We start from the raw sequence: 26,941 nt of genomic DNA, 5'->3' as shown, positions 1-26,941 counted from the left end.
AAGGTGATGGAAACCTTTTTTTTTTTTGCAAAAAAAGTGTTTTCACCATTTGTGTGGTTGTATGAGTGTGCTATAGCTTGATGACTGGCCCAACGACAGGTATGGCCTTGGCACACAACTCTTTGAACAGAGCCCTAGACATTAGGAAATGTTTATCCCAAAGTGGGTCCTCACAATCCAACAGAACAGTTTTGAGCAGGGGCATTCTCAGGTATGTGGAGGCTGGTGCCATGTGGGCTTCGCAGCTCATTTCAGCCCTCATTATATCTGATATTACACCTATTTTACGGCATCTCCTGGCAGCATTTAATAAAACAAGGTACAATTGCTCCATCACGACAAGGCAGCTCCCTCAAGATAATGCTCAAGATTTTGGATGGAAAAACGCAAGGATTTATATTTTCAGCTAAACATTTCGATGGAAGCCTAGCTATTGTTAAACGATTCTCCATATCAGCTCCGGATAAACAACCAAATATGTAGAGCATCCCACCAATCACATTCTTTCAAAAATAATTACAGTTTCGCTAATGGTTTGAAACATCTGAACACATTTTATTCATTTTGTATTTTTTTCTAATGTATTTTATTTAGTGTGTAATATAAATTTGCTATTCTAGTGTGGTTAATATTCCCAATGTATTTTAACATAAAAATACACACATCACCTTTCATTTCGAAATGATGTAACAGGGAATTCATATTTTCTGGCAATGTCAGGGTACGCAGTGTGCACCAGCGCATAGGCAGGGGCACCACTCATTCGTTGCTCCTATACAGAAAGGTGAGTGCATGGAAATCAAATTGAGTGTTTTGCTAAAATCTCCTGCTTCTCAGGTTTGTGCAGCATTAAAAAACTGTAGTACATGTCTTATCTCTGGTAGGTGAACACAATTTATGCCAACAAATTTTTAATTTGAGAAGTAGAGCACTAAAAGTGACCACTCCCATTATAATGAATAAAGCTGTGCAAGTCAGCTTGCTCTTACATTTAGTAGTAGTATTTAGTTTTTGTTCACTCAAAAGTCAAAACAGTCAGCAGTATTGAACAAAGTTCTCAGCCCCATTTGTTCACAAATGTGAAGGTGCCCTTTTAAGCAGAGGTGCCTTTAAGAGGGCAGAGATTTAAGCAAAAGTGGGTGAAAAAGCATCTGGGCCCTGTGCTTTTCTTGTCTTTTGTTTCCAGAAGACCCGGAACACTTCATCTTCACAGATCTTAAGTGCTTGTTGAGTAACAGGAGAGGGAAAAAGGGTGGTGGCAGGAGGTGTAATTGTTTGTGTGCTGTGAAGGTTAGAGTGGGTGTGGGGTGTGAAACTGGGCATTTCAAATCTACAGTAAAACACATTCAGGTCGTTAGATTGGATGGTGTCTTGTAGTTGGTAAAGTCTTTCAGGCCTCTCCACACTGATGCAGGGTCTTTAGCTGGAAAGAGTTTTTTTCAGCTTTTCAGAATAGCTTCTTTTAGCCACTCTGTATTTAGCCTGATTGTATAAGATTTTATCCCCACTTCTGTAAGCATCCTCTTTGGCCTGCTGAAGCTGCCTGATTTTTGCTGTAAACCATTATTTGTCTTTGTTGTATGTAAATTAAGTCCTAGTAGGAATGCACATGTCCTCACAGAAACTGATATGTGATGACAGTATCTGTGAACTCATCCATGTATGTGGCTGTAGATTCAAAAACACACCAATTAGTGCAGTCAAAGCAGTAGTGATGGGCATTCCGGCTCTTTTCAGTGAGCTGGCTCATTTGGCTCAGCTCACCAAAAAGAGCCGGCCCTTTTGGTTCCCAAATGGCTCTTTAAAAAATATATGTTTTGTATTTTTTTAAGTGAAACAGTTTTCAATAGTTTGACTATAATTGGTGTTAAAACAATTAAAATGAAATGAAATCATACTCTACTTTAACCACAATGAATATAAAAATGCATTAGTTTGTTATGAAAAAGAATGCTATTACACATTTGCATTTAAACTATAACTTTTTATTGTATATAAACAAAGTGCATATAAATCTAACCATTCAAAACAAATACAGTCTGAACATTATAATAGACAGGGCCACAGCTTACCAAATTGAGGTTCGGGGATTCGTCTATGTCTGCAACTGCTTTCGGGTCCTTTAATAACATATAACCTGCGATTAAGTGCAGCCAGTGGATTTTCTGGTGCCCTCCTAGGGTAAGATGGTTCCCCCCTAGGGAGTTGATGCACTACGCAGACTGCGTAGTATGCGTGTAGGGTGGCGGTAATAGAATATTGCACCATATCAAAGAAAATAATTAACAATTTGCAAAACTGCAGCATCCCACAAATTGAAATAAATGTAAAAAGAAGAATGCTATTTCACATGTGCATTTAAAGTATAACTTTTCTAATGTATATATACAAAGTGCATATAAATGTAACAATTCAAAACAAATACAATCTGAACAGCATAATAAGCTGGCTCCGCCCTCCCTCGTGCATTTTTGGTTCATTAGTTGACACAGCGTGTCTGATTGACAGGAATGTCTCTGGTTACTTAACTGTAACCCCTGTTCCCTGATAAAAGCGGAACGAGATGCTGCACTGATTTAGCGCTTTGGGAACAACTTTAGGTGTGACCAGCTGTGAATATGTGTGCAACACTTCAATTAAATTGACCAGAATTTATAGCCTCTGCTGGTGACATCATTGGATGCACCTTTAGCAGGGCTATAAATAGATGCGTCACAGGTGCATCGTCAGGCATTTTGTCTGAAGAGCAGTCCTGGGGCATCCCAGTGTGGCAATGAAGTGCAGCATCTCGTTTTGCTTTTATCAGGGAACAGAGGTTACAATTAAGTAACCCGAGATGTTCCCTGTCAAAAACCTACACTTTGATGCTGCGCTGATTTAGCGCTTTGGGAACGAGAATACCCACACCGCCGCACTGTGGCCACACCCCTTACGGTTGTGTAGTTGTGCTCACAAGAGTGCGAGAGGTCTCAGAAATGAGCTTGTGATGTTGACTCAAGGACATAAGAGCCCGGAGTGGCATGACCATCCAAACTATAAGCTCTTATGAATGTGTGCGGAGAGGACCAGCCTGCAGCATCACAAACATGCTGCAGAGGGACACCTCTAGCCAAGGCTTTAGAGGAGTCGACCCCTCTGGTAGAGTGAGCACTGATACCTACTGGCGAAGCTTGACTGCACGCCTCGTAGGCCAGGGCAATAGTGTTCCTCACCCAATGCAACATAGTCTGCTTGGTGGCGGCCGCCCCCTGTTGCGGCTTCCATGGCAAACTGATAATTGCCCTGACTTCCGCCACTGGCTAGTGCGGTGGACATAAGTCTGAAGGGCATGGACTGGACAAAGTCCGTGAAGTCTTTCCTGCTCCGGCGTGGTAAAGGGCGGGGAGCAGAAGGCTTCGAGAGTGACCGGATGTACAGTTGAGAAAGGAACCTTAGGCAGGTAGTCAGGATGAGGGTGCAAAATTGCTTTAGCCATTCCTGGGACAAAATCTAAGCAGGCTGGCAAGACTGGCTGGCATATCCCCAATTCTTTTTAGAGAAGTAATTGCCATAAGAAAAATCATCTTGAGAGTCAGAAGTTTATCAGACACTGACTCTAGAGGTTCGAAGGGGGTCTCAACCAGACCCTCAAGGACTATTGCTAAGTCCCATGAAGGGATCCTGGTCCTAGCAAGAGGTCTCAGTCATATGGCTCCATGAACGAAGCGAGTGAGCAGAGGATGTCTCCCCAACGGCACCTCGTCAATCAAGGGATGGCAACCAATAGAGCGGCCACGTAAACCCTGAGAGTGGCGGGGCATGTGCCTGCTGACAATTTTTCCTGCAGAAAGTCCAGAAATTAAGCAATCTGGCAGTTAACTGGATCTACATTATGTACACTGCACCATCTTTCAAAGACACCAACATTATTGGCGTAACTTCTTCTAGCACTTAAAATGGTCTCGATATCTTCAGGTGAAAGTCCCTCAGTTGGTACCCTTCAGGGGCCAAACATGAAGGTTCCACAGCTCGGGCCAGGGATGAAATATTGTTTCATACAAGGCGAGCCGTCGAGGAGAGACATTATCTCCGAGAAACATACCCTGTTCGGCCAACGCGGCGCTATCAGTAAGAGGCAAGACCCTTGCTGGCGAACTCTGAACAAGACTCCCGGGAGCAGAGAAACTGGAGGAAAGGCATACAGGCATATTCTGGGCCTTGTATCAGAGAGAAGTAGATGGGACATTGCGCAGTCTGTTGGGAGGTGAAGAGGTCCACTTCCGCTCTGTAAAATCTCACCCAGATTTGTTCCACTACCTCAGGGTGGAGTTTCCACTCTCCCGTCGGTATTTTCTGTCTGGACAGTAATTCTGCTCCCACATTCAGGCATCCAGGGATATAAACTGCTCTGATTGACAGTAGCTTGCACTGGGCCCAAAGGAGAATCTGCCGTGCCAGTCTGTTGAGCTGGCGTGAATGTAGACCTCCTTGATGGTTTATGTAAGAGACTACTGCTGTGTTGTCCACCCGCACCAGGACATGGCAGCCTCTCAAATACTGGAGGAAGTATTTCAGAGCCAGAAATATCACCATCAACTTGAGGCAGTTGATGTGCCAATCGAGCTGATGACCCTCCCATTCCCCTTGAGCTGGACGACCACTTAAAACCGCACCCCAGTCCGTCAGGGAGGTGTCTGTCATTAGCAATTTGCGACGGCAAGACGCACCTAGAGTGGGACCCAAAGTGAGGAACCGGGGTCTGAACAACATAGAAAGTGTAAGAAGCATGACCCTTATCTGCCTTAGGGGACTGGTCATTGGATGAACATCATGATCGAATTCCATACAACGCACAGATAGGTAATTTCCTGAGTGGGAGAGAGAACACTCTTTTTGACGTTGAGTCTCAGACCCAGAGAAACCAGATGAGCTAAGATGATATCCCTGTGCTGAACTGCAAGTTCTTGTGACTGTGCTAGTATCAGCCAGTCGTCTATGTAATTCAGAATGTGGATGCCTCTGAGTCACAAAGGGGCCAGTGCATCCATGCATTTCGTGAATGTGCGGGGTGATAGGGCTAGGCCGATTGGAAGAACCCGATATTGGAAAGATCCGCCCCCGAAAGCAAACCTCAGGAACTTCCTGTGTTGTGGCAGAATTTCTGTATGAAAATATGCGTCTATGAGATCGATCGTGACCAACCAATCGTGATGTTGGATTTCAGACGCAACCGTCTTGACAGTTTGCATCTTGAACTCGAAGGCCCTGATTGAGCGATTCAAGCCTCGAAGCTCTAAAATCGGACACAACCCCCCACCCTTCTTGGGAACCAGGAAGTATCTGCTGTAGTAACCTTACTCTTTCTCTGGAAGGGGATCATGTTCTATGGATTTTCTACTGTTCTTAGAACCCACACAGAAATACCTGGTAGTAGCTTCCACGCTGCCAGGTTCTCTAAGATGGGTATAAATTTTGACATTTCCTGTTGAGGGGATGTCGAGTATTCCACATCCTGGACTAAGGCAGGAAGCAATGGAACACCCAACATTTTGCTGGAAACCTCTAACTCCCGAAACACCAGTGGTGACGGGAATGTAGAGGTTTCGTGGGGGTATCGGGAAGGTACAGGTGAATGCTTACAGGCGAATGGGCTACCCCCACAAGGCTGGGTGCAAGACCGTATGCGTTATTTTCTTAGTAATGACTGCCCTGAGGTCTTGCTTTGGGAGCTTCTGAGGGCGAAGTGCCAGCCCCCAGTTTCTACGAGGGGGAGCACGACTCAACACACTTTGTTTTTGAGCCTCCCTTCTAGAAGGGCGGGGCTGGGTGGCCGACGGCCCCTCCCCCTGAGTGCGGCGAGGAACGAATTGCCCGAAGGCTTCCTCGTGACTCTTTGCCTCCTGGAACCTGGTGATAACTACATTCATAGCGCCACCAAATAAGCCAGAAGGCGAAACCAGAACATCGAGAAGGAAAAGTTTGTCCTTGTCTCCGATGCCCGACAGGTTGAGCCATAAGTGTCTCTCCATGCTGACCAAAGCAGAAAAAGAACGACCAAAGGTGCGAGCCGTCTCCTTGGTCACATGGAGAGACAGATCCATGGCTCGACGAAGCTCAGAGAAAGCCTCTTCGTTGACCATGGTGCACGCACTCAGGTCCTTCAACAGATCAGGCTGGTATGCCTGTAACCCTGCCATAGTGTGCAGGGCAGCGCCAGCCTAAACTTCTGCCTGATAAGCCTTCTCCACAAGCATGGAGGTAGTCCTGGAAGGCTTTGTGGGGAGAGTGGGTCTCTTTAGTAATGATGGCGTGTCTCTTCTACCGGCAGCATCACTGAATACCCCCGTGCCTCGGCACCCAAGATAGTCGAATATGTCGACGTTGAGGGCACGAAGATACGGAAAGTATACGTTTTCCTCCATGAACGAGAGAGCTCGTCATGGAGGTCATCAAAGAAAGGAAGGGACTGATATAGCGTTCCCTTTTTTCTTTTTTTTTGGCCACCAGACAGAAATATGTCTTCTAGTTTGGAGCATTTGGGGGTCTCTTGTTCGTGTGGCCAGTCTAACTGTAGTCTGGCTACAGCCCGAGTAACCACCTTGAGTAATTCCTCAGCCGCTTTATTATTGTGCGTGGAATGTTCAGAGGTTCAGTGTCCCCCTCATGAGCCGCAGAGGCACCAAAGCACACTTCAGGCTTACGAGAAGGATCAGCTGGATCTGGGGAGATCGCGAGCGATAGGGACGGATCCGTCTCTCGCTTCTCAGCCAGATCTATGAAAGACTGGGTGTTGGCTCTTGGAAGTAAGCGAGATGAGTGTGAAGTATTTTGACTGTAAACAGATCGCACTGCTCGCACCCGCCCTGCCCCAACGCAAGAGCAGCATGCTCTTCCCCCAAACACACAAAACAAAACTGGTGTGTGTCCATTTCAGCCATAGAGCATAAACATGGGAACACACACCACTTGCTTTGTTTATCAGTCTTTATTTTAAAGAAAAGAGAAAGAAAAAGGTTTCTGCGCACTGCCTAACAAAATCTAACTCCTAACAGAGGAAAGTAGAAAGATTCTGGCTGGCTCATGAAGCACAACACACACAGAGTGATCTGAAGACAAAAGATCTGACGATGCACCTGTGACACATCTATTTATAGACCTGCTACAGGTGCATCTAATGATGTCACCAGCAGAGGCTATAAATTCTGGTCAATTTCATTGACGTGTTGCACACATTTTCACAGCTGGTCACACCTAAAGTTGTTCCCAAAGTGCGAAATCAGCGCAGCATCAAAGTGTAGCTTTTTGACAAGGAAAAACAGGTGAGGTTGTTAGTCTGAGCAGACAGTCAGAACGAATGTGTGTGCACTTGAGCATTTAGCCCCATATTATTTTATTTATTTCTTCGTTCTTTGAATTAGTTATTCTATTCATTTAAATGTTTTGATTATTTATATCTTAATTTGTTTATATTTTTATAAATAGATTCGGCTCTTCTGATATGCGAGCCGGCGCCAACGTTCACCTACAAGAGCCGACTCATTCACTAATGACCCATCACTACAAAGCAGGCTTGTAGTTCCAGCTCAGCTTCATTGGTCCATCATTTCACAGTCTTTACTACAGGTTTAGCTGATTTTAGTTTCTGCTTGTAGATAGGAAGCTGAACCAGATAGTGATCAGAGAGTCTCAAATCTGCTCAAGGGACAGAGTGATATGCATCCTTTATAGTTGTGTAGCAATGATCCAGCTCTCGTGTGGATTTTATTCTTAGAATGAGGCATATTGTCAAAGATAACAAATTTTAATGTCACATTAGTTTTACATGAAGTGTTGTCAGCATGTGTCTCATATATAAATGCTCCTCTAAACACCAGCCCCAGCAGCATTGGCAATGTCCTAGGGGAATTTAAGAAAAACATCTGAGACAAAGTTGATACTTTAGTGAAGCATAGCTGAGAAATCTATTATGTCTCCCAAGCTATGAAAATGCAACTTCTAAACAATAAAATTTGCCTCTGGAAACACTCTTTGTGTATTAACTCACACTTGGCTCAGTCTTTAGAGATCATATTTTTCTGAAACAACATCTGGCCTCAGTGAAATGTGCGTTGCTGGATCTAGATATGACACTAGCATGGGTGTTTAAGCACTGCCATGGTAAGTGTGCCATTGCTTTCATTCAGGCTGATTCATGGTCCCTCTTGCCTGATATCTGATAGTCATTGAGCGAAACATAAACATTCAGCCCAGTTCTCAGAGCCGAGCCCCTCACAACAGAGCAACTTGTGTAGGAACCATGAAAATCTTGGACGGTGGTCTGAGAGAATGGGAAAGTAAAAGCAGCAACCATAATTGTAGCCCTCCCACAACAAACAAAGCCTTATCTTTCATTATGCCTCAATACAGTTGTGAACTTTTGTCTAAGCTAAAAGTAGCCAAAAGGGACATGTTCTGCAAAGCCTGGTGGAGGACCAACGACATTCCTTCTTCTCTTCAGTGGCCAAAGTTCTAGACAAACCCACAGCCCTATCTGTTGATTTCAACTTAGTGACATATGTGAATTAATGGTCCTCTCCTCCACCCTTTGCATTTCAATATGTTAGCCTCATCTGTTCAGGCTGTACTCCCTCAGATTTGAAGCAGAGTACTCTGGTGACATAATACTCAATTTGATCCACACCCGAGTAGCTTTATTTTTCTTCCTTTCACTGTCTCCGGCGCGAGTCAATGACTTCCATTTGCTCCATATTCCACAGGCTTCACTCCAGAATGATGGTTTCTCTGCCCTCTAGCCAGACACATGAGAAATTCCCAAGGTCGATTTGCATCCAAAACTAATAATGAAACCTCCCTGATTTCTGTCAAACTTTTCCTATGTGGCATGCTTTGAAGTGCCCTCTCGAGCCAGACCAATCCCTAGGTGCTGACTCACCAGGACAGCTCACGCATGAGGAATGCCAGCCACAAATAGCAAAACTACTCAGGACATATTTCACTCATTCAACATTTGACACATTCCATGAATACGTGTTGGGTGTAACTGATTACAAAGTAATCAACAGTTGCTGTAATCTAACTTTTTAAATGTAGTCAAAAGTAGTGTAATACATTGCTTTTTATATTATTGTAGTCAGATTACTGTTACTGACTTTCAGATAAGTTAATTACTTTCAAGTACATTACTTGGTGTGGCAGGGCGGAGGGCGGGGGCGGGTCGTGATCCTACGCACCCGGTCCCGTATTAGGCTAATCAAGCCTCTGAGGTTTAAAGGCAGACTGCAGAGTATCGTGCGGGTGAGAGAGTTCGTTTACGGACATGTCCGTCATGTGTGTGTTTATGTTGTCTTTTAAGTTTCTCATTAATACTATAAGGGGATTAATAGAAAGGAGGAGGCGAGAACCGGCTTTTCAATATAAATAATAGTAAATGAGAAATTTAAAAGACAACATAAACACACACATGACGGACATGTCCGCTAACGATCTCTCTCTCCCGCACGATACTCTGCAGTCGGCCTTTAAACCTCAGAGGCTTGATTAGCCAAATACAGGACCGGGTGCGTAGGATCACGACCCGGCCCCGCCCTCTGCCCTGCTACACTTGGGTTTCACATATTTCTAAATAATGTTATTAATTTAGAATACATTAAAAACATGAATTATGTTCATATGTACGTCTATATGCATTTCTATGGCAGTGTAAACATTACAATATAGACATTTTTCAACATTGTTTGAGCGGAAACTCTTCAGGGTCAGTGTTTTAGAAAGTAACTTAAAAGTAAAGTCATAAGTAATGTGATTACTTTTTCTACAAAGTTATCAGTAAAATAATCTGATTACATTTTGAGAGACTTAATTTTTAATCTGTAATGAATAACTTTTTTAAGTAACTCACCCAACACTGTTGGTCTCTCATTACTTTTTGTATAGCTTGGGACACCTGGTCTGACCCACCTCAGAGGTATTTATATTTTCGACTGTAACAATGTAACACTCTCAATCTTACAATAATGTCATAATTTTCAAATAAACAATTTAAGTAATTTTCAATCAGCTGTAGTAATAAATAAATAAATAAACAAAAATACCAAAAACATAAATACCCTCATTTTGTAAGCAACCCTGTTGCATGAGGTATGATTTCCCCATTATATGAAAATAATTTACATTCCTTAAAAAAATGTACATCCTAGAAGTGACATTATTTGGATCTTTTCTACAGCATGGCGGGAAAGCAAGTAAATAATCTCATTACATTTTCTCGAATATTACCTATATTGTAGCTCAAATAATCAACCCTGTTAACCAAGTTTTTGAAAAAGCTAGCACCTACTGAGTGACAACTTAATTAAGGCAAAATCTGCAATCCTGTTACGTAAAACTCGTTCACCCATTCTGCTGTAGGATTTTTAAAAATATATATAAATTCTATGCAATTTTTATGTTTATTTAAGGTTTATTGCCTAAATATGTTTAATTTCAATGTATTCTTAATTGCAGAAATACAGAAATCAGGATTTTAAACTACAGTATATTAAGACCCACATTTAATTTCCCACATTTTAGTAACAGGGTTACTGTTTTAACTTAATAGAAAATAGAAAATAAACAGCTCATATACAGCATTTATTCTGACCTCCTAAGGTTTACGTTCAACATTTTCTGAAGGTTATGTACCTCTTTCCTTAACTATTTGTTGAAAAAGAAAAGAAAAAATTATTTTGAAGAGTTTCAGGCCCTGTTTTGTTGAAACAGCCATATGGTTTGAGACATCAAAGTGTTCAACATCGAGCTTTTGGCATGTGATAAAATGTAAACACTGCAAAACACATTTGAGATTACAGGAATATGAACACAGAACTTGTCCGTCATTATTGGGCTGATTGATGTGGTGCAGAACTTGGATGTAATCTAACACTCAAGCCAAGTGGTTTCCACCAAACAAACAAAAAGTACACTCTGATACCATGCTTGATCACTTCAATTGACAGTGGCTATTCAAAGTTTATTTCTCATACATTCATTTTAACCATGTGGTACTTTGTTGGGATGTTGAGAAACAGCTGATTGTCCATTAAATACACACCATGACACTGTGATGATCTATTCTTATTCATTAGTGGTCAAGAGACTAATTGAAGACAGACTAAGTGTTCTCTGACTCATAGCCTGTTGATTTAAACCATACACTCTCATCTCAATCGTGAGCCATTTTGGCATCATTAACTGCATCAACACAAGGAAATGTTTAAGCTAGAATATTGAATTTTCTTACAGTAAATAGATGTTATTAATACGATGAAGTCATTTGGCCTGTGGCTCTTTCTGTCAAGCTTTATAACAAACAGTCCCATTAAATTGCTGTTGCATCATTCAGTGTTAATTCTGTGTATAATGGGAGCAAATATGGGACATGATTAAACTTCACAGGAAAGAAACCCTACCTTTTATATGCCTGATCTATCAAGTTATTTGTTCATTGTGCCTTGGTACTTGTGTATTGATTGACTAATCATGGATGCAAGTCTTTTCCATCTTTGATAGGAATAAGTAATCATCTACATATTGTATGGATATAATATATCTATGAAATTACCTAAGTCATACAAGTTTGAAATGGCAATGAACAATTCCTTTAATGGTCAATGAAAACATCACTAATTGCAGACCTACATCTATCCTGCAAGCAATGCCAGAAATGCAGGGCCGGCCCTGGCCAATTTGCTGTCCTAGGCAAGATTTCACCTGGTGCCCCTGGAATCACAGACAATTCCACCACTGATCATTGTGTTCATACACTCACACAGAAACAAACTGCGCAGCTTTGTCTTGTTTTTCTTTATTTTGAAAATATTTTGGAAACACACACACACACACACACACAACTAAATTATAAATATAATATAAATAAATGTATATTATAATATTATTGCGGAAAAAAAAATACGGAAACAAAAAGATACACAAAAAAATAAATAACTATACACAAACTGGAATGCAAAATGTAGCAAATGTTCTACAGCCTTACTCTCCTTGCCTTTCTAGCAGCAAAATCATCTATGATATCATCATAAGACAGCTGTTGGGAGACCACATGATTTATGCTAAAGACTGAAAGTCCACTGAGATGTTCTTGAGCCATTGTAGATCTCAGGTAGTTTTTAATCAGTTTGAGCTTAGAGAAGCTCCTTTCAGCAGCAGCGACGGTAACAGGTAGAGTGGCAGAGACTCTCAGAGCGACCCACATATTGGGGTAAATTTCCGTCAGCTTCTTCTTGTGCAGGAAAGTCAGGAGCTCAATGTTTGTCATGTTTTTTGATGGCAGATGTGGAAAGTTTTGCATTTCCAATACAAGTTCCCTGCCATCAATATCTGGCTGTCCATCATGACTTAAAGCAGTGCTCAGGGTCTGACAGTGCTCTACCAACTCTTCTTTGGACATGTTGGGAAAGTTGAGGAGCACTCCAAATATAACAACAATAATATCTTAATAAAAACCTAAAGTAATATTGACAAACTATATATCATTTGAAACCTCATGTTTGTTTTCATGCCAAGAGTTCAAAAGATAACACCAATTCAATTTTATGAGGAAAAAAAGGTCTGAAAATGTTTTAAATATAAAGAAAGAGATTATGGATTCTCGATTTGTGATGTGGTTGCGAGCTATAACGCACATATGTGCTCTTTTTATGCATTTATTAGAGGTTGAATTCAAATCAAATACTAAATACTACAATTAAACACACAAACAGCAAGAATAATTACATCTGGTATTCATGCACAAAACTATATTGAGCACTTCTCTAGCATACATACAGTAGTTACATTTTCAAAAAATAAATTTTGAAAGTGTTTGTTTTCCAGTAACAGTTAGATGGTAGCAATGTCCTACTAACTACACATTACTAATTTAGCCAATTCAAATAAAAATACCATAAAATAGTGCACAAGTAACTGTCATGATAAGCTATTTCAAATTAGCAAACGTTACTAGCATCGATCGTCGAACTAACTGCTAACTTATGCATAATGCATCATAGATAAACAGATCCATAACATTCATTACCTCTATCTTTATCCCGTTTTTCTTCCTCTTCGGTCTTTTTGACATAATGATAATTTATCTGTGAATTCGGCCATCCGTCACAATATCAAACAGGTAATGGATGTCTTTAAGTGCAGCAGGGCGGGGGGAGACTGATACGTCACTCGGACCGGGGTGGATCGGGAAAGCAATGTAGTTATGTTTTTGTGGGATGATCGCTTTTTATATATATACATATATATATATATATATATATATATATATATATATATATATATATATATATTTTTTTTTAATCTGTAGTATTAAAGTTGTATTGTTAAAAAATAATAATAATAAAAAAACTCCTTTGGACGCCTAGCATTTGCCTATTCCGCCTATGCCACGGGCCGGCCCTGCAGAAATGTTAGATTCAGTCTCTTTACTAGAACTTTTTCAGTCAGAAGATATCCAAATTTACTGTTTCATAACATCGCCCAGTGACATTGGAGACCTTAAAAATGAGACAGCTTATCTCTAAATTGTGAAGACATACAGCTCACTTTTATGGCCCTCCCTATGACCTCCATCAGAGAGATCAGGGTAAACATATCACCCTGCCACTGCTAGCCAGTTACTTTGACCCATAATCCATTTCACAAAACACAGAGCCCTAAAGCTGAGCCAACCCAAAGAAATGCTGCCCAGCGCTCAAACCCGCTGCAGAGCGCAGCAAAACAGGGCTGGCACAGGGAATGCCTCCCTCACTGTATTTACAAACACAGCTGCTGTCATGGGACTCCTGAGGAGGGTGTGTCGGAGAAAGGAACGCTTATGGTCACTGCACCAAAACTGTGCTTAAAAGTCCAGTGTTGAGAGGGTCAAGCATTTGTGAAGAGTTATGAGCAGAAATGCAGATGGTGTGAAAGATTATTGGAATAAAAGTTGTGTTTACATTTTGAGTAGACTTCAGAGCAACTGTGATGGGTTTGTGGGTGTTTAACATTTATTTGCAATGTACTCCAGATGCTGGGGTAAATAGACACATGCCAACATTCTGGGCATACCGTGGGGCCACCGGGAGGGGCCTGTGGAGCTCTGCACACACACACACACACACACACACACACACACACACACACACACACACACACACACACACACACACACACACACACACACACACACACACACGGCTATCCTTATGAGGACTTTCAGCATTTTTACTTGTTAAAAAAAACCAAAAACATTATTTAGTACGTTTTTTTAAATGATTTGAATTATGGGGACACTAGAAATGTCCTTTAATGTCCTGTAATTTTATAATTATCAGTTTGTAACATGAAAATGTCCTCAAAAACCAAACAACCCCCCACACACACAGAGTGCCACTAAATAGGCTAGCAGTGTGTCAAAATGGAGGACACAGCTGACCTCGCTGTATGTGCAAAGCTCAACAGCTTTGTTTAGCATGCATATTGGAAACAAACGGCATAATTTTGTGTAAACATGCATGTTTACCCTGATATAACCAATGTGCCTGCATGTGGGTCAATCTTTTCCCTCAGTCTTATAAGCTGAAAAACGTTCAAATCTTGTATAAAGCACGTGGATAAATGCATCTGACATCGTTGCGTATTAAAAACTATTTTTCATGTTCTATCTAAACTCCCAAAGTGACAAGTTAAACTTGTTGTGGGAGAAGAGAGAGAAAAGTGTGACGTAGTGACGCTCCAGGGCGGTGTTCTCACGTTTCTGAAAAAAAAGAAAGGAAAAAGAAAAAACGCAAATAGTGGTGTGGTCCTACATCTGGAATACAGACTCGTGCTTTGAGAATCTATAGTGGGATCCCATAGTAAAGTAACCCAGTGTTTACTTTCTGCTCTCTTTCTTTTTCAAAGATTTTACTCAGTCTCTCCTACCTGTAAGTTTGAGCACTACTAAAGTTTTGTTTTTACTTGGGTTCATTGATGGATTATGTGTACGTCATTTCAGGAGATCCAGAGCCACACTTCAGTTTACTATAATTTTCCACCTGGATACTGATCGTCTTTTTGCACATCGTTTGCTACTTTTTCCACAATTTGTGCCCGAAATTTTACGTTATTCTTTTGTTATTATTTTGTATAAAGTTTATTACGTCGTTTAATAAGATGTTATTGCTAAAATGACTAGCTTTTTTAAAAAAAAAAAAAAAAGCTTTAATATTCTTGTTGAAATGTTATGTTGTTTATATAAGATTTTCGCGCATTTTCAATTTTCTTTGCTGTGAGTCCCTGGCAGAGTTCAGCGCAATAACGGGTCTGAATCAAAACAACTCCGCTGCGCAGGAGAGTTCTTCCCTCCTTTTCTTTTTTCTGCTTAGGACAACATACTCGAGTCGTATTATACAAGCATATAGCTTATGTTGCTTTAATAAACTCCGTATGCTTTTAGATCGTCTTAGTGCAACTATTAATGTAATGTATTCACAAACTGATTATTGACATTAAAATGGAACTTTTTGCCGAAATAAGAAACTGTGAAAGCAAGGAGAACTTGAGTTGTGCGAATTGAGATAACGTTGTGCGCAGCGACACCTGGCGGTCAGATTGTGAATGGCAAACACTGGTCTTTGTGAAGTCACCAGGTGTATGAATGGGCGCAGGAGGAGCCGTGATTACTTTCTCTTTCTTTTGTTTCAGGCGGACCCCACCATGCTGGCCATTCTGTTTGGAACGGTAGTCTTGCATCTGACCGATCTTATTATTCTCTTCATTTCAACATGTGCAAATGTAAGTATTATTTTGGGGGCTCCTGTTTTCTGAATTTCTTAATTAGAGTCTGTTGGTGACTGTGTTTGAGTCGGAATTTGTTTCATGTGTAATTGTAATCATATGGGTGTGTCTGAAAAAAAAAAAAAAACAGGCCTGGAGAACACATGGAGACACAAGTTATGAACTCTGGTATGACTGCACACATACCAATGGAGGCTATCGATGCAAAGGGACTTCTGATGCTGGTAAGACAAATCCGACTCTATAACAATGTCATTTTAATGCATAATATTCTATTACTGTTAATTATTTTTATTTTATTTGTTATTATCAATGTCATGAATATTTGGACATTTTGAATATATTTTGGAAAAAAATAATAATAGCAATTTGACTGTAAAATCAGCCTATCAAACTGACTTGGTGTACTTCTTCATTAAAGTGTCAATCTGTCAAATTTGCAGCAGTAAGGGAGACCAGGGTTGTAAGATTTTTCCAATTTTTGGGTAAATCTCAGAATAAGCTTATCTATCAATTTTCTGGCACATTTGTCTGTTAAATAAATATTTCCATGATGTAAATATCTAAAGGTATTCTAAATAAAAGGAAGCAAGAGAAATGTTACAAATGATTTTGTGCATGAATTTTGTGCATGATTTTCATTAAAAACACCTATAACCTGTAAAAAGATAAGCAAGAGATTAAACAATTGCAGAGAATAGGAATGAATTGCTTTAGCCAACATGAAAACGACATAAAATGGAGAGAGTATAACGGTTTAATGATTCAATACATTTTTTTTTCATGACATTTTTTTTTCATCAACACTGCTCACAGGAGATGCTCACATACATTGAACACAAATTCTGGAGAAAAAAAAAAAAAATATATATATATATATATATATATATATGTGTGTGTGTATACACACACACTCAACAAACAGCCACAACATTAAAACCACCTGCCTAATATTGTGTAGGATTCATATTATATCAGAAAAGCATTCTGAGATGATATTATTCTCACCACAATTGTACAGAGCGGTTATCTGAGATACTGTAGACTTTGTCAGTTCAAACCAGTCTGGCCATTCTCTGTTGACCTCTCAAATCAACAAGACATTTCCATCCACAGAACTGCTGCTCACTAGATGTTCTTTGTTTGTGGTAGCATTCTGAGTAAACTTAGAATCAGCAGTTACAGAAATACTCAAACCAGCCCATCTGGCACCAATAATCATCCATGCGATTATCTAATCAGCTAGTTCATGTGGCAGCAGTGCATACAATCATGCAGATATGGGTCAGGAGCTTCAGATAATGTTCACATCAACCATCAGAATGGGGGAAAAAAAATGGATCTCAGTGATTTAGACCGTGGCATGATTGTTGGTGCCAGATGGGCTGGTTTGGGTATTTCTGTTACTGCTGATCTCCTGGGATTTTCACACACAACAGCCTCTTGAATTTACTCTGAATGGTGCCAAAAACAAAAAACATCCAGTGAGGGCAGTTCTGTGGACGGAAATGTCTTGTTGATGAGAGAGGTCAGCAGAGAATGGCCAGACTGATCGAACTGACAAAGTCTATGGTGAATCAGATAACTGCTCTGTATGTATATATATATATATGCATTAGTTATTAAAGGTCAAATGATAGTGGATTTTGCAGTTACAATAAATAATGTGGTGGAAAAAGCAGATAACAGATTAATCAGACAATTTTTCTACCTTGGTAACTCAGTGGTAAAGATGCTGGCTACCACCACTGGAGTTTGGTAGTTCGAATTCCAGGGCATGCTGAGTGATTCCAGCCAGGTCTCCTAAGCAACCAAATTGGCCCATTTGCTAGGGAGGGTAGAGTCACACGGGGTAACCTCCTTGTGATTTCTATAATGTGGTTCGCTCTCTGTGGGGCACATGGTGAGTTGTGCTTGGATGCTGCAGTGGATGGCGTGAAGCCACCACACGTGCTATATCCCCTGGCAATGTACTCAACAAGCCAGGTGATAAGATGCGTGGATTGACGGTCTCAGATGCGGAGGCAGCTGAGATTCGTTCTCCGCCACCCGGAATGAGGCGAGTCACTACACAACCACAAGGACTTAGAGAGCATTGGGAATTCCAAATTGGGAGAATAAGGGGAAAAAAATAAAAAAATGTATTTATGAAATGTTAACACAGTTTGACAAAATGAGTATAATATAATATGCCTAGTATAAAAGTTTGTTGTGCAACCAAAATCCCAATAATAACCAGAAAAAATGCATAGCATGAGACTTTCAATTATAAACAAGCCCAAATTACACTAGGGACTCAAGGGAAACAAAACATTTACTGTACCAATCATCTACAATGCATTACAGTAGAAACACTATAAAGTAACATTTGTCAATTGGGCCAATAAATACTGCATGAGCAGTATTTAATATACAGTAGATCATCATTAATCAATAGTAGATCATCAGCCATCTATAGTTAGTTGTCTTTTTGTGTCAAGTGACTTTAAAACATTTAGCATTAATAGTCATGAATTAGTCCATAAACAGTGATGGTGAGTCTTGGCTCTGTTACAATGCTCTATATGTAAATATTCACCAAATTAAGCCTTTTGTAGTCTTATTTATTTACCAGATGAAGGGTTTTTGCCTCAGAGGAACACTGAGGAATTTAAAAAAACAAACAAACTGTAACTAAAGGCATCGTTTTAGCAGATAAAATATTTTAGTTCCAAAAAGCAATTATTGGCACTGATTAATCAGTACAACTGATATTTCGGTCGACCTTTTATAGTAAGGCTTAATCAGCATTTATTTAGAATAACTAACTTTGCAGGTTTGCAAAGGGAATGGGTCAGTTGTAACACTGTTAAAGTTGACCCACCCTATCTGCCATGATGAAATTGTTAGCTACATGCTTCAGCACTGACACATGTCAATCATGCTAAATGATCGCCAACTAGACAGTGATAAAAACAAGACTATTTTTGTTTCATTTACATAAAAACTGACAACACAATCACAAATGTTTTATATTGCAATAAATTACATACAAGTAGCCGTAAATAGGTAGAAAAGGAGCAATAGTAACAAAAGTATTAGAATTTAATTATAAGATGTCAGATATGTATCTGTCCCTGTGTATGTCAGATTGGCTGCAAGCAGTGCAGGCTCTCATGATCCTTGCCACCATCTTCTGCCTCATCTCCTTCATCTTCTTCCTCTGCCAACTCTTCACCCTTGTAAAGGGAGGTCGCTTCTTTATCACGGCTGCCTTCCAGGTCCTCGCCAGTGAGTGTTACTTTGGCTGATCCATTAGATCCCATCTCAATAGTTTCTTCTGAAAAAGGCTACATGTTTGAATTAACTCTCTCTCTCTCTCTCTCTCTCTCTCTCTCTCTCTTTCTTTCTGTCTCCTGCAGGTCTGTTTGTGATAAGCGGAGCCATCATCTACACAGTGATGGGTCCAGAGTGGAAAAATGAAAGTGAAAGTTATGGATACGCCTTCGTGCTGGCTTGGCTGGCCTTTCCTCTGACACTCATCAGCAGCTTAATTTACATTATCCTGAGGAAGAAAGAATAAGAGTATATCCTTCAGGTATTTTTCTGGAATTGAGAACTTTACTCAGCCTACAGACTCAGCAAATGGCCATCTCCTCCAGGGCTGACTATTTAGACCAATGTGATCAAAGAAAGTGAGAATTCATGAAGACTCAATACAGCAAAGACAGTGTGCATGACACCAATGGGTGTCTTTGGCTGGTGAGCCTATTTATATCACTTTTACATAGCTTTTTTTTGTGTAAATATGAATGCTATGACATGTCAATACAGGCCCTGACATTTTAAGATTTTACTGAAGGTGGAGAGATATAGGAAACATATCAATCTTTTTTTTTTTTGTTGTATTTTATCATAACCCTTTTCAATTATCACATTTAATAAAATGTTATAATATAGTGTATTCTCAAAGGTAACGTGTTGATGTTGACTTGAAATGTTTTCTTATAGCCATATAATTAAACAAAGTGAGTTGTTGTGTTGCCTTTGAATTCATGTAAATGGTGCTATGTATTTACCATCATTGAATTTCATTGCTAGAAATACATATAGGCTCAAATGTTGTGTAAAAACATTTTACAGTGTGTATTTTATCTGTGACTATATTACTTTATGGGACATATTTGTTTCTGTATTATTGTTTGTTTGAAGAATAACTACATATATAATTTTTTTCCGTTGTGTCAATTTGCAATACTTAATAGGAACACTAAAGCTATTATGCAATGTGCACAGAATTACTAGTAAGTTGTCACTTTGTAATTCAGACTTGTCTGTTATTTTGAAGTGGTAGATTATAATTCTTATTTTGGTTTCCAGTCAGAGATGATCTAAAAAGTGAAGCAAACCCCTCCCAAAAGAAATGGGGAGTGAAGTCATTTTACTGGCTTTCTGTGAGTGGAGGAGAAAAACAGATGTGACAAAGAGATGACTTTTCATGCACGACCTGCAAGTCATCTCAGAGGATCCTTAGAGCAATACAAATCAGAAAAGTCAAAAAGAAAGCTAACAAGTAATGACGAGTCAGTGTGTATAAGTAGAATATAAGCTCTCTGCCTAAAGGTTTTTAAACCAACTAGAAAATATTATTATTTGTAACAATAAAATATTTCAGTCTAAAAGAAAATCTAAACTACATTGTGAAGTCTACGAATTTCAGTTGAAAACATTTGCATGAAACCCTGTTTTTGAATACTCAAAGTCTATACGCTTTCATGGTGGGGAAAAACATGCATCCAGAATCCACTGAACTTGAAATAACTTTGAAATTATGTGTGCTGTGATTAATGATTCATTTTAACCATTGTTGAAATAATGGTGGTCCACGCCTATTACTAATCTAGCTTTCATTCCTTGTTTTTTATTAATTACTTTCCAGATTCATTTTCATGTAAAAACTACAGCTTCCACACAATAACATTCAAAAAGCACAAATAACATTCTAACAGTCAGTATAAGATTAATATAATATTCTGTTAACATTTAAACCTTATAATACAATGATTTAAGATGAATATCTGTCTGAAGAACAGTGCATGAGGAGAAATGAAAGGTAAATTAATAAAATGGGGAAAAAAAGAAAAGCAGCCAGATTGAATGAGAATAAATACATTAGTAATAATATAATAAAACAGAAAATATTGCATAGTTATAAGTCAGTTTAATGCCACTATTGCTTATTTAAGAGTTTTTCTTCAACACTGGGTGCTACCATGTTCCAGAGGTTGGATTGTTTTTTGTTTTTTTTTATCGAATCTAACAAATTTAGACTTTTTTTTTTTTTCTTTTTTTTCTATTGCCAATGATGGTCACATACATTGACTCTGAAACTTTTTACCATGCCTTTATAATTTATTTTTGGTAATTTATTTACTACTGCAACATAGGCTACTTTATTCTACATTTTTGTTTTAGCCTTATCCCAGATCTAGTTTTTCATTGAATTCTAAAAATGTAAAAAAATAAATTATGGCTGTCCCACCTGTGACGTAATTTCCACCACACCAAACAATTTTGACTACACTCAAATGTACACATTTTCATCAAACTGAATTGAGTAATCTTTAATAAAATATATAACCTAAATATTTTATAAATAAAATTGTTTTATTCATTATTAATTTCTATGACTTTCAGAAGGAAATAAAATGACAAAAATGTCACAGGTTAATACTCTTGTGATGCAAGCATGTGCATACATTGTTGGACATTGTTAGTAGACAGCGAGAATCTGAACAATGTTTAACGAGACTTTACTTTCTAAGCCGCATTCTTCACATGCTCAGCTGTTTTAGATTTCTCCACTAGATGGCGCCAGACACTCGCTTGAAAGTCTGATGGATGGCCAAGTGTTAAACCTACAGCATATCACAACATTAGAATGTTGACATCAGGTAATAATGAAATTTATTAAGAATAATTAATTATGAAACATTCATTTTAGTTTAACAAATCTTAAGTTCTTTAAACATTAAGGATTTTTTTAATGAGACACCAATCCTCTTTCAGAATTACCATGTACAAAATTCAACATCATGAGCCTACTGGATTATTTGAAGTGGTCTGTCTTTGCCTTTGATCTATTGGATTATCTCAAATCCATCATGATATGATGTACTGGAAACTCCAGCAGTGTCTAAATGTGATTTGCATTCACTCAACTAAACATCTGGAAATTTAGTAAATATCTTGGAAGAGCGTCAACAGTTGTAGTTTAACACTGATATCACCTCAACAGCTGGAAATCACACTGAACCACTGTTTAAATTTTAGCTGACAAATTGATTGGGTTTCAGCTGCCTCATAATTGCCTGAAACATTTGGAGACCACTGTATTTCTATCAAAATCCCTTAATTACTTAAATAAACATGACTAGGTGAACCTGTTTTTTCTTATCAGTCCTAATGATTATCATCTCAACATGTATCGGCCCACACAAAAACCTGCCTGTGTGACATAATCTTCTACAAGTGTTCATGTTTACATCAAACCTCCACTATTCAAACACCTCTCAGACTTGATTCAAGAGGTTCTAACAGCATAATTTGTTATATACACTTGGCTATTCCTTTACAAAACAAGTACCATCAGAAGTTCTTAACCAAGGCAGAGAATGCTGATAACATAAAACTCTGCTGCATTTCAAACATGGTTAACCTGAGAGGTTATTTATCACCTACTGGGTCGTGAGAGTTGAACAGTATTTACTGCAGGACAATTCGATTTTCATCACGGAATCAGTTGGGTGTATTTGAAGGGTTAAAAATGAAGAGGACTTTACTTTTGTTCAAAATAGAATACTAACATGCTATTCTTACTAGATCTGAAGTATGTATCAGTATGTAAGCAGATTTTCCACATTCATATACAGACTGATTTTACAGTGAAATCGGAGACAAAGGCTGACTTTTCTTTAGCTGAAATCGGCCCGCGCTTACCAAAATTAGAAATATTGACCCCAGTGGCCAAAGCAGTAACTGTTGTTGGGCGTACGGGCACGTGTGAGCTCCATTTTCCGGGTGTAATGTCCAGGGAGGGGCGCTAAAAGCGAGCTGTGAAGCTTGTTTTCAGCTGTACAGGCTGTAATACAATGAAGAGGAATGCATATTTTATAAACTCTTAAGCCCAACCCAAACCTAACCATTAGTGGAGTAAGAATTTAACGTTAGAGGGAAAAATGCAATCTCCGAATCATGATTGTCACTGATTCATACTTCTTGGTTACAACGCCGAATTTTAACAATATAAATCTATTTTTTTTTACAGAATTTATTCATTTTTGTTGGTTAAATACAGTTCATTGGATAGTTCATGTTGCATTAGCTTTTGATTTTAAAAGTTTATTAGTATTTGTTGAAATTAACTAAGACTAATAAAGTGTGAAAAAGCTTTGTTAATTGTTAGTTCATGTTAACTAAAGCCATTAACTAATTTTAACAAATGGAACCAAAATTTTATAAAAAATGCAAAATACTAGTTTTTATTTCTATGATAACTGGATGTAACTCACATGTAATGTGATGAGGTCATGTGAGAACAATGTAGTAAACTAAAGCTTCCTAAACTTGTTTACTACACACTAAAGTAAGTAGTAACCAAGTATTCCATTCTGAATATTTCCATAGTCTTGATTATTTTACTACAACTGTTCCCTGCTCTCTTATAGGTCAGGACAGAAATAAAGCATGATATATTTACTGTAAAGGTTAGTTCAACCAAAAAGAAAAAGAAAAGGAGATTTTATCCAGAAAGTTATGTACTGACAGCCTCAGTCACCATTCACTTTCAAAGTATGGAAAAGAGCAGCATCATTCTTAAAATGTTCTCCTCTTGTGTTCCATAGAAGAAAGTAAGTCATAACAGTTTTGGAGCAATTTGAGGGTTATTATACGATGACATAATTTTTAGTTTAACTACTTGAAGTCATAGGCACTTTTCATCATCTTGACACAAAATTGAAGAGGAATGGGGCCCCGAAGGACCCAGTTTGTTCTTTCTTCTCCTGTGGATCCACCTCTTTGATCCACATTGGCCCACATCAGCTGAAGGGAACCTGAAAAGAGCATCTCCGGTCAGCCGGGTAGCCCTCCCCTCACCACCCCTCTTTCAGTGCATCGCCTTTTCATCCCAGGCGTCAGTCTCCTGGAACAAAAGCACTCCATTTAGATCTTGGTAAATGATATAGAAAATGAGAAACTGAGTATATTCAGGCCTGATTTCATCACGCCCATAATCTCAGACAAATCAAAGCTCAGTCCCCATCCAGACCCTCCCCTCACGCTTTGTCTTGATAATACACATTAGGATGCGGCTGGCTGGTCGCTTTGACGGCTGCTGCAACAAGAGTCGCGCGGCACTGCAGATGCACACCCCGGAGACGCCTTTGAACTCTAACCCCACCACTGGTGTGAGCCAAGGAACTCATGAACACCCAGGAATCTCTCTGATTGACTTTCAGCCTCCAGAGGTCTTGAGACATGAATGTCTAAAGATGGTGAGGAAAGAAAAGGGATGCAAAACCTATTGCAAGCAGAATTTTGTGTCTTCTTTCTAGACTATTGCAAACATTTTTATCCTATAACCCTTTTAAGAGCCCACACTTTGGTACCAACAGTGGGACGATAACACTGCTACCAGAGAGGAATGCATTTCATTGAGAGCGTGGAGAAGAGGCTTTTCTAAAGCCACTAAATAACCCATCTTGCAGACCCTCACATTCTTTTCTTCTCTGTGACCTCTTCACCTTCCGATTCAGTTTGTATGGGGACAAAGCATTCCTCTGCAGTCAGCTAAATTGAGTGATCTGGGGAATTTTTCTTGCAACCGTATTCTTTGGCATTATGATTTTCAAAAGCTTAGAGAAGCTTCCTGTTCTACAGGGGCCACCACAAACTTGTCTTTAAAAATAATGGGGGAACAATTGCCTAATTAACTGCTGTTTTTGAGCCCCAAAGAAATGCTTAGGCCTACTGTCCAATATACCAACTCAAAGTACTGTACATGACCAGTCAAAGTTGGGCACACCTTCTCATTCTTTATTATTGCTATTTTGCATATTTTAGAACAGGAGACTGGAAAAAAATTTCACTAAGGAGACAATTTCTTTGTTATTTTTAGTTGATTAATTTTTTCGAAAGAGCCATAGCACAAACTAATAATTTACTATTTTCAAAAAACAAAAAGAAAACAAATATGCAACAATTGGTAATATGTTGTAATGTGGAATTGAGTACACATGTTTGTGTGGGTGTCCAAAAAAATATTTAATTTAACAATTGTTTCATGAAAAAGTTCACTGCCGTTTTAGGATTGGCGATATGCAAAACAACATTTAAATATAATTGACTTAAAAAATATTGCGATATCCAATTATATCGTCAAACCTCAAATCCCAATGAGCTCTAAGTCCTCATGGTGGCATAGTGACTCGCCTCAATCCGGGTGGTGGAGGACAAATCTCAGTTGCCTCTGCGTCTGATACCGTCAATCCACACATCTTATCTTGTGGCTTGTTGAGCATGTTACCGTGGAGACATAGTGAGGTTTCACACTATGCTACACGGCATCAATGCACAACTCACCACGCGCCCCACTGAGAGCGAAAACCACTAATCGCGACTACGAGGAGGTTAACCCATGTGACTCTACCCTGGGGTGGTAATCAGCATCAATACTCGCTGAGCTATCCAGGCCCCACCAAGGCCACAAACTTTAAAAAAAAGGATGCCATCAGAGGAATACTGTGAAAATAGAGAAAATATTTCAAACCTTAAGTCACAGTTAAAAACATGTGTAGTGTCTTGTTAAATGTCGACAGCTGAAAATTGCCCATTTGCAGAGTGTCCTGATCATTAGCTTTATAGCTAACCTGGCTGACTGTATGAGTCTGCTATTTTAATTTTAACCAAGTTTCTTGACTGAAACTCCTAGATACATAATGGAAAATGTATGAACTGTATGTGTAGTCTAAACCTGTACTCTTAAGGTTACATGGCAGATCAAAACAGACACGCTGCTAGACACTACAAAAATCAGTAGTATAGGTAGTATCTTTATAAAAATGAATCATATTAGATGATCTTAGGTACACAAACTATAAATGAATACCCTATATTACACAGTGTACAAGATCTGATATGCCAATAATTTGGTTTCACATTATGTTAATGTATTTAATAAAAGTGTTCTTCAGATTACCTGTTTGTCACTGCTAGCTCGCATGCGGTAGGTTCACAGAGCTTTAATACTCAAAAACGTGAAATATTAATTTGTATTAAGCATTCCTCTCTGTAGATCAGTGAATCAGGCCACTACATAATGATTATGTCATCATCAATAAATAGCCAACAACACCTGATCACATTTTCTCTCAGATTTTCATGCCATAACGAATGTGTTTTATAATCAGCCAGAGAAAATCTTTTTGTAAATTTTTTTTTACAGTGTAGTAATAGCCCAAGCCCTAGCTGTGCTAATCCTGCTGCCACCGACCAAAGCACTGTAGGCTTGCTACGGGCCGTAGATTAGCTTTACCTGCCTATCCACCATTTGGTCTGTAAATTTTTTTGGCGGGGAGGGGGCCCATACATACCTTCGCCTTGGGCCCCCAATTTGCTAAATCCGCCACTGAATGCAAATGATAAATGAGTCATGCGCGCTAGTAAAAGAGATTAGATGTCATAAGATAGCATTGTGTGAGGAACAGGGTGAAAAGTTGAGGCAATAACATGAAAGTAGAAATAGATCCATGAGGATATAATTGCATGTCAACTCTTTTTACTGTGGTCGATTAGTAAATAAAATTAAAGGGGGATGGTGTAGTGTAAGGTTCACCCTTGTGTCATGTTCTCAGAAATGTAATCTTTATGTCCAATTTGATTTCATACAACCATCAAGAAAAAAGTATTATATTTTCTTTGCACCTTTAATACATGTTTAAACTTAATTATTAATTGCCCAAAACGTTTTCAAACACATGTATCAAGGTAAAAAGTAAAAAAAAAAAATTTTTTACTTTAAGCCCCAGAAAAAATATCAAAATGACTTTAAACTCAGAAATGTAAATTATGCTCATCGTAGAAGAGGTGTATTCTAGTCATTGTTTAGTGTGAACTG

At 39.0% G+C, this 26,941-nt stretch overlaps 1 protein-coding gene across 1 annotated transcript; it reads left to right on the top strand.

Moving 5' to 3' along the window:
* Positions 1-14,786: 14,786 nt before the first annotated feature.
* LOC127648000 (peripheral myelin protein 22-like) lies at positions 14,787-21,427 on the top strand. Its single transcript, XM_052132553.1, has 5 exons — positions 14,787-14,933; positions 15,694-15,783; positions 15,917-16,010; positions 18,916-19,056; positions 19,188-21,427. Exons 2-5 carry the CDS (start codon positions 15,706-15,708, stop codon positions 19,346-19,348), a joined length of 474 nt encoding a protein of 157 aa, XP_051988513.1. The 5' UTR covers positions 14,787-14,933; positions 15,694-15,705; the 3' UTR covers positions 19,349-21,427.
* The last annotated feature ends 5,514 nt before the right edge of the window (positions 21,428-26,941 follow it).

The sequence above is a fragment of the Xyrauchen texanus genome, chromosome 8 (assembly GCF_025860055.1).
Source record: "Xyrauchen texanus isolate HMW12.3.18 chromosome 8, RBS_HiC_50CHRs, whole genome shotgun sequence".
NCBI lineage: Eukaryota > Metazoa > Chordata > Actinopteri > Cypriniformes > Catostomidae > Xyrauchen > Xyrauchen texanus.
This window is presented reverse-complemented; position numbering and strand designations above follow the sequence as displayed.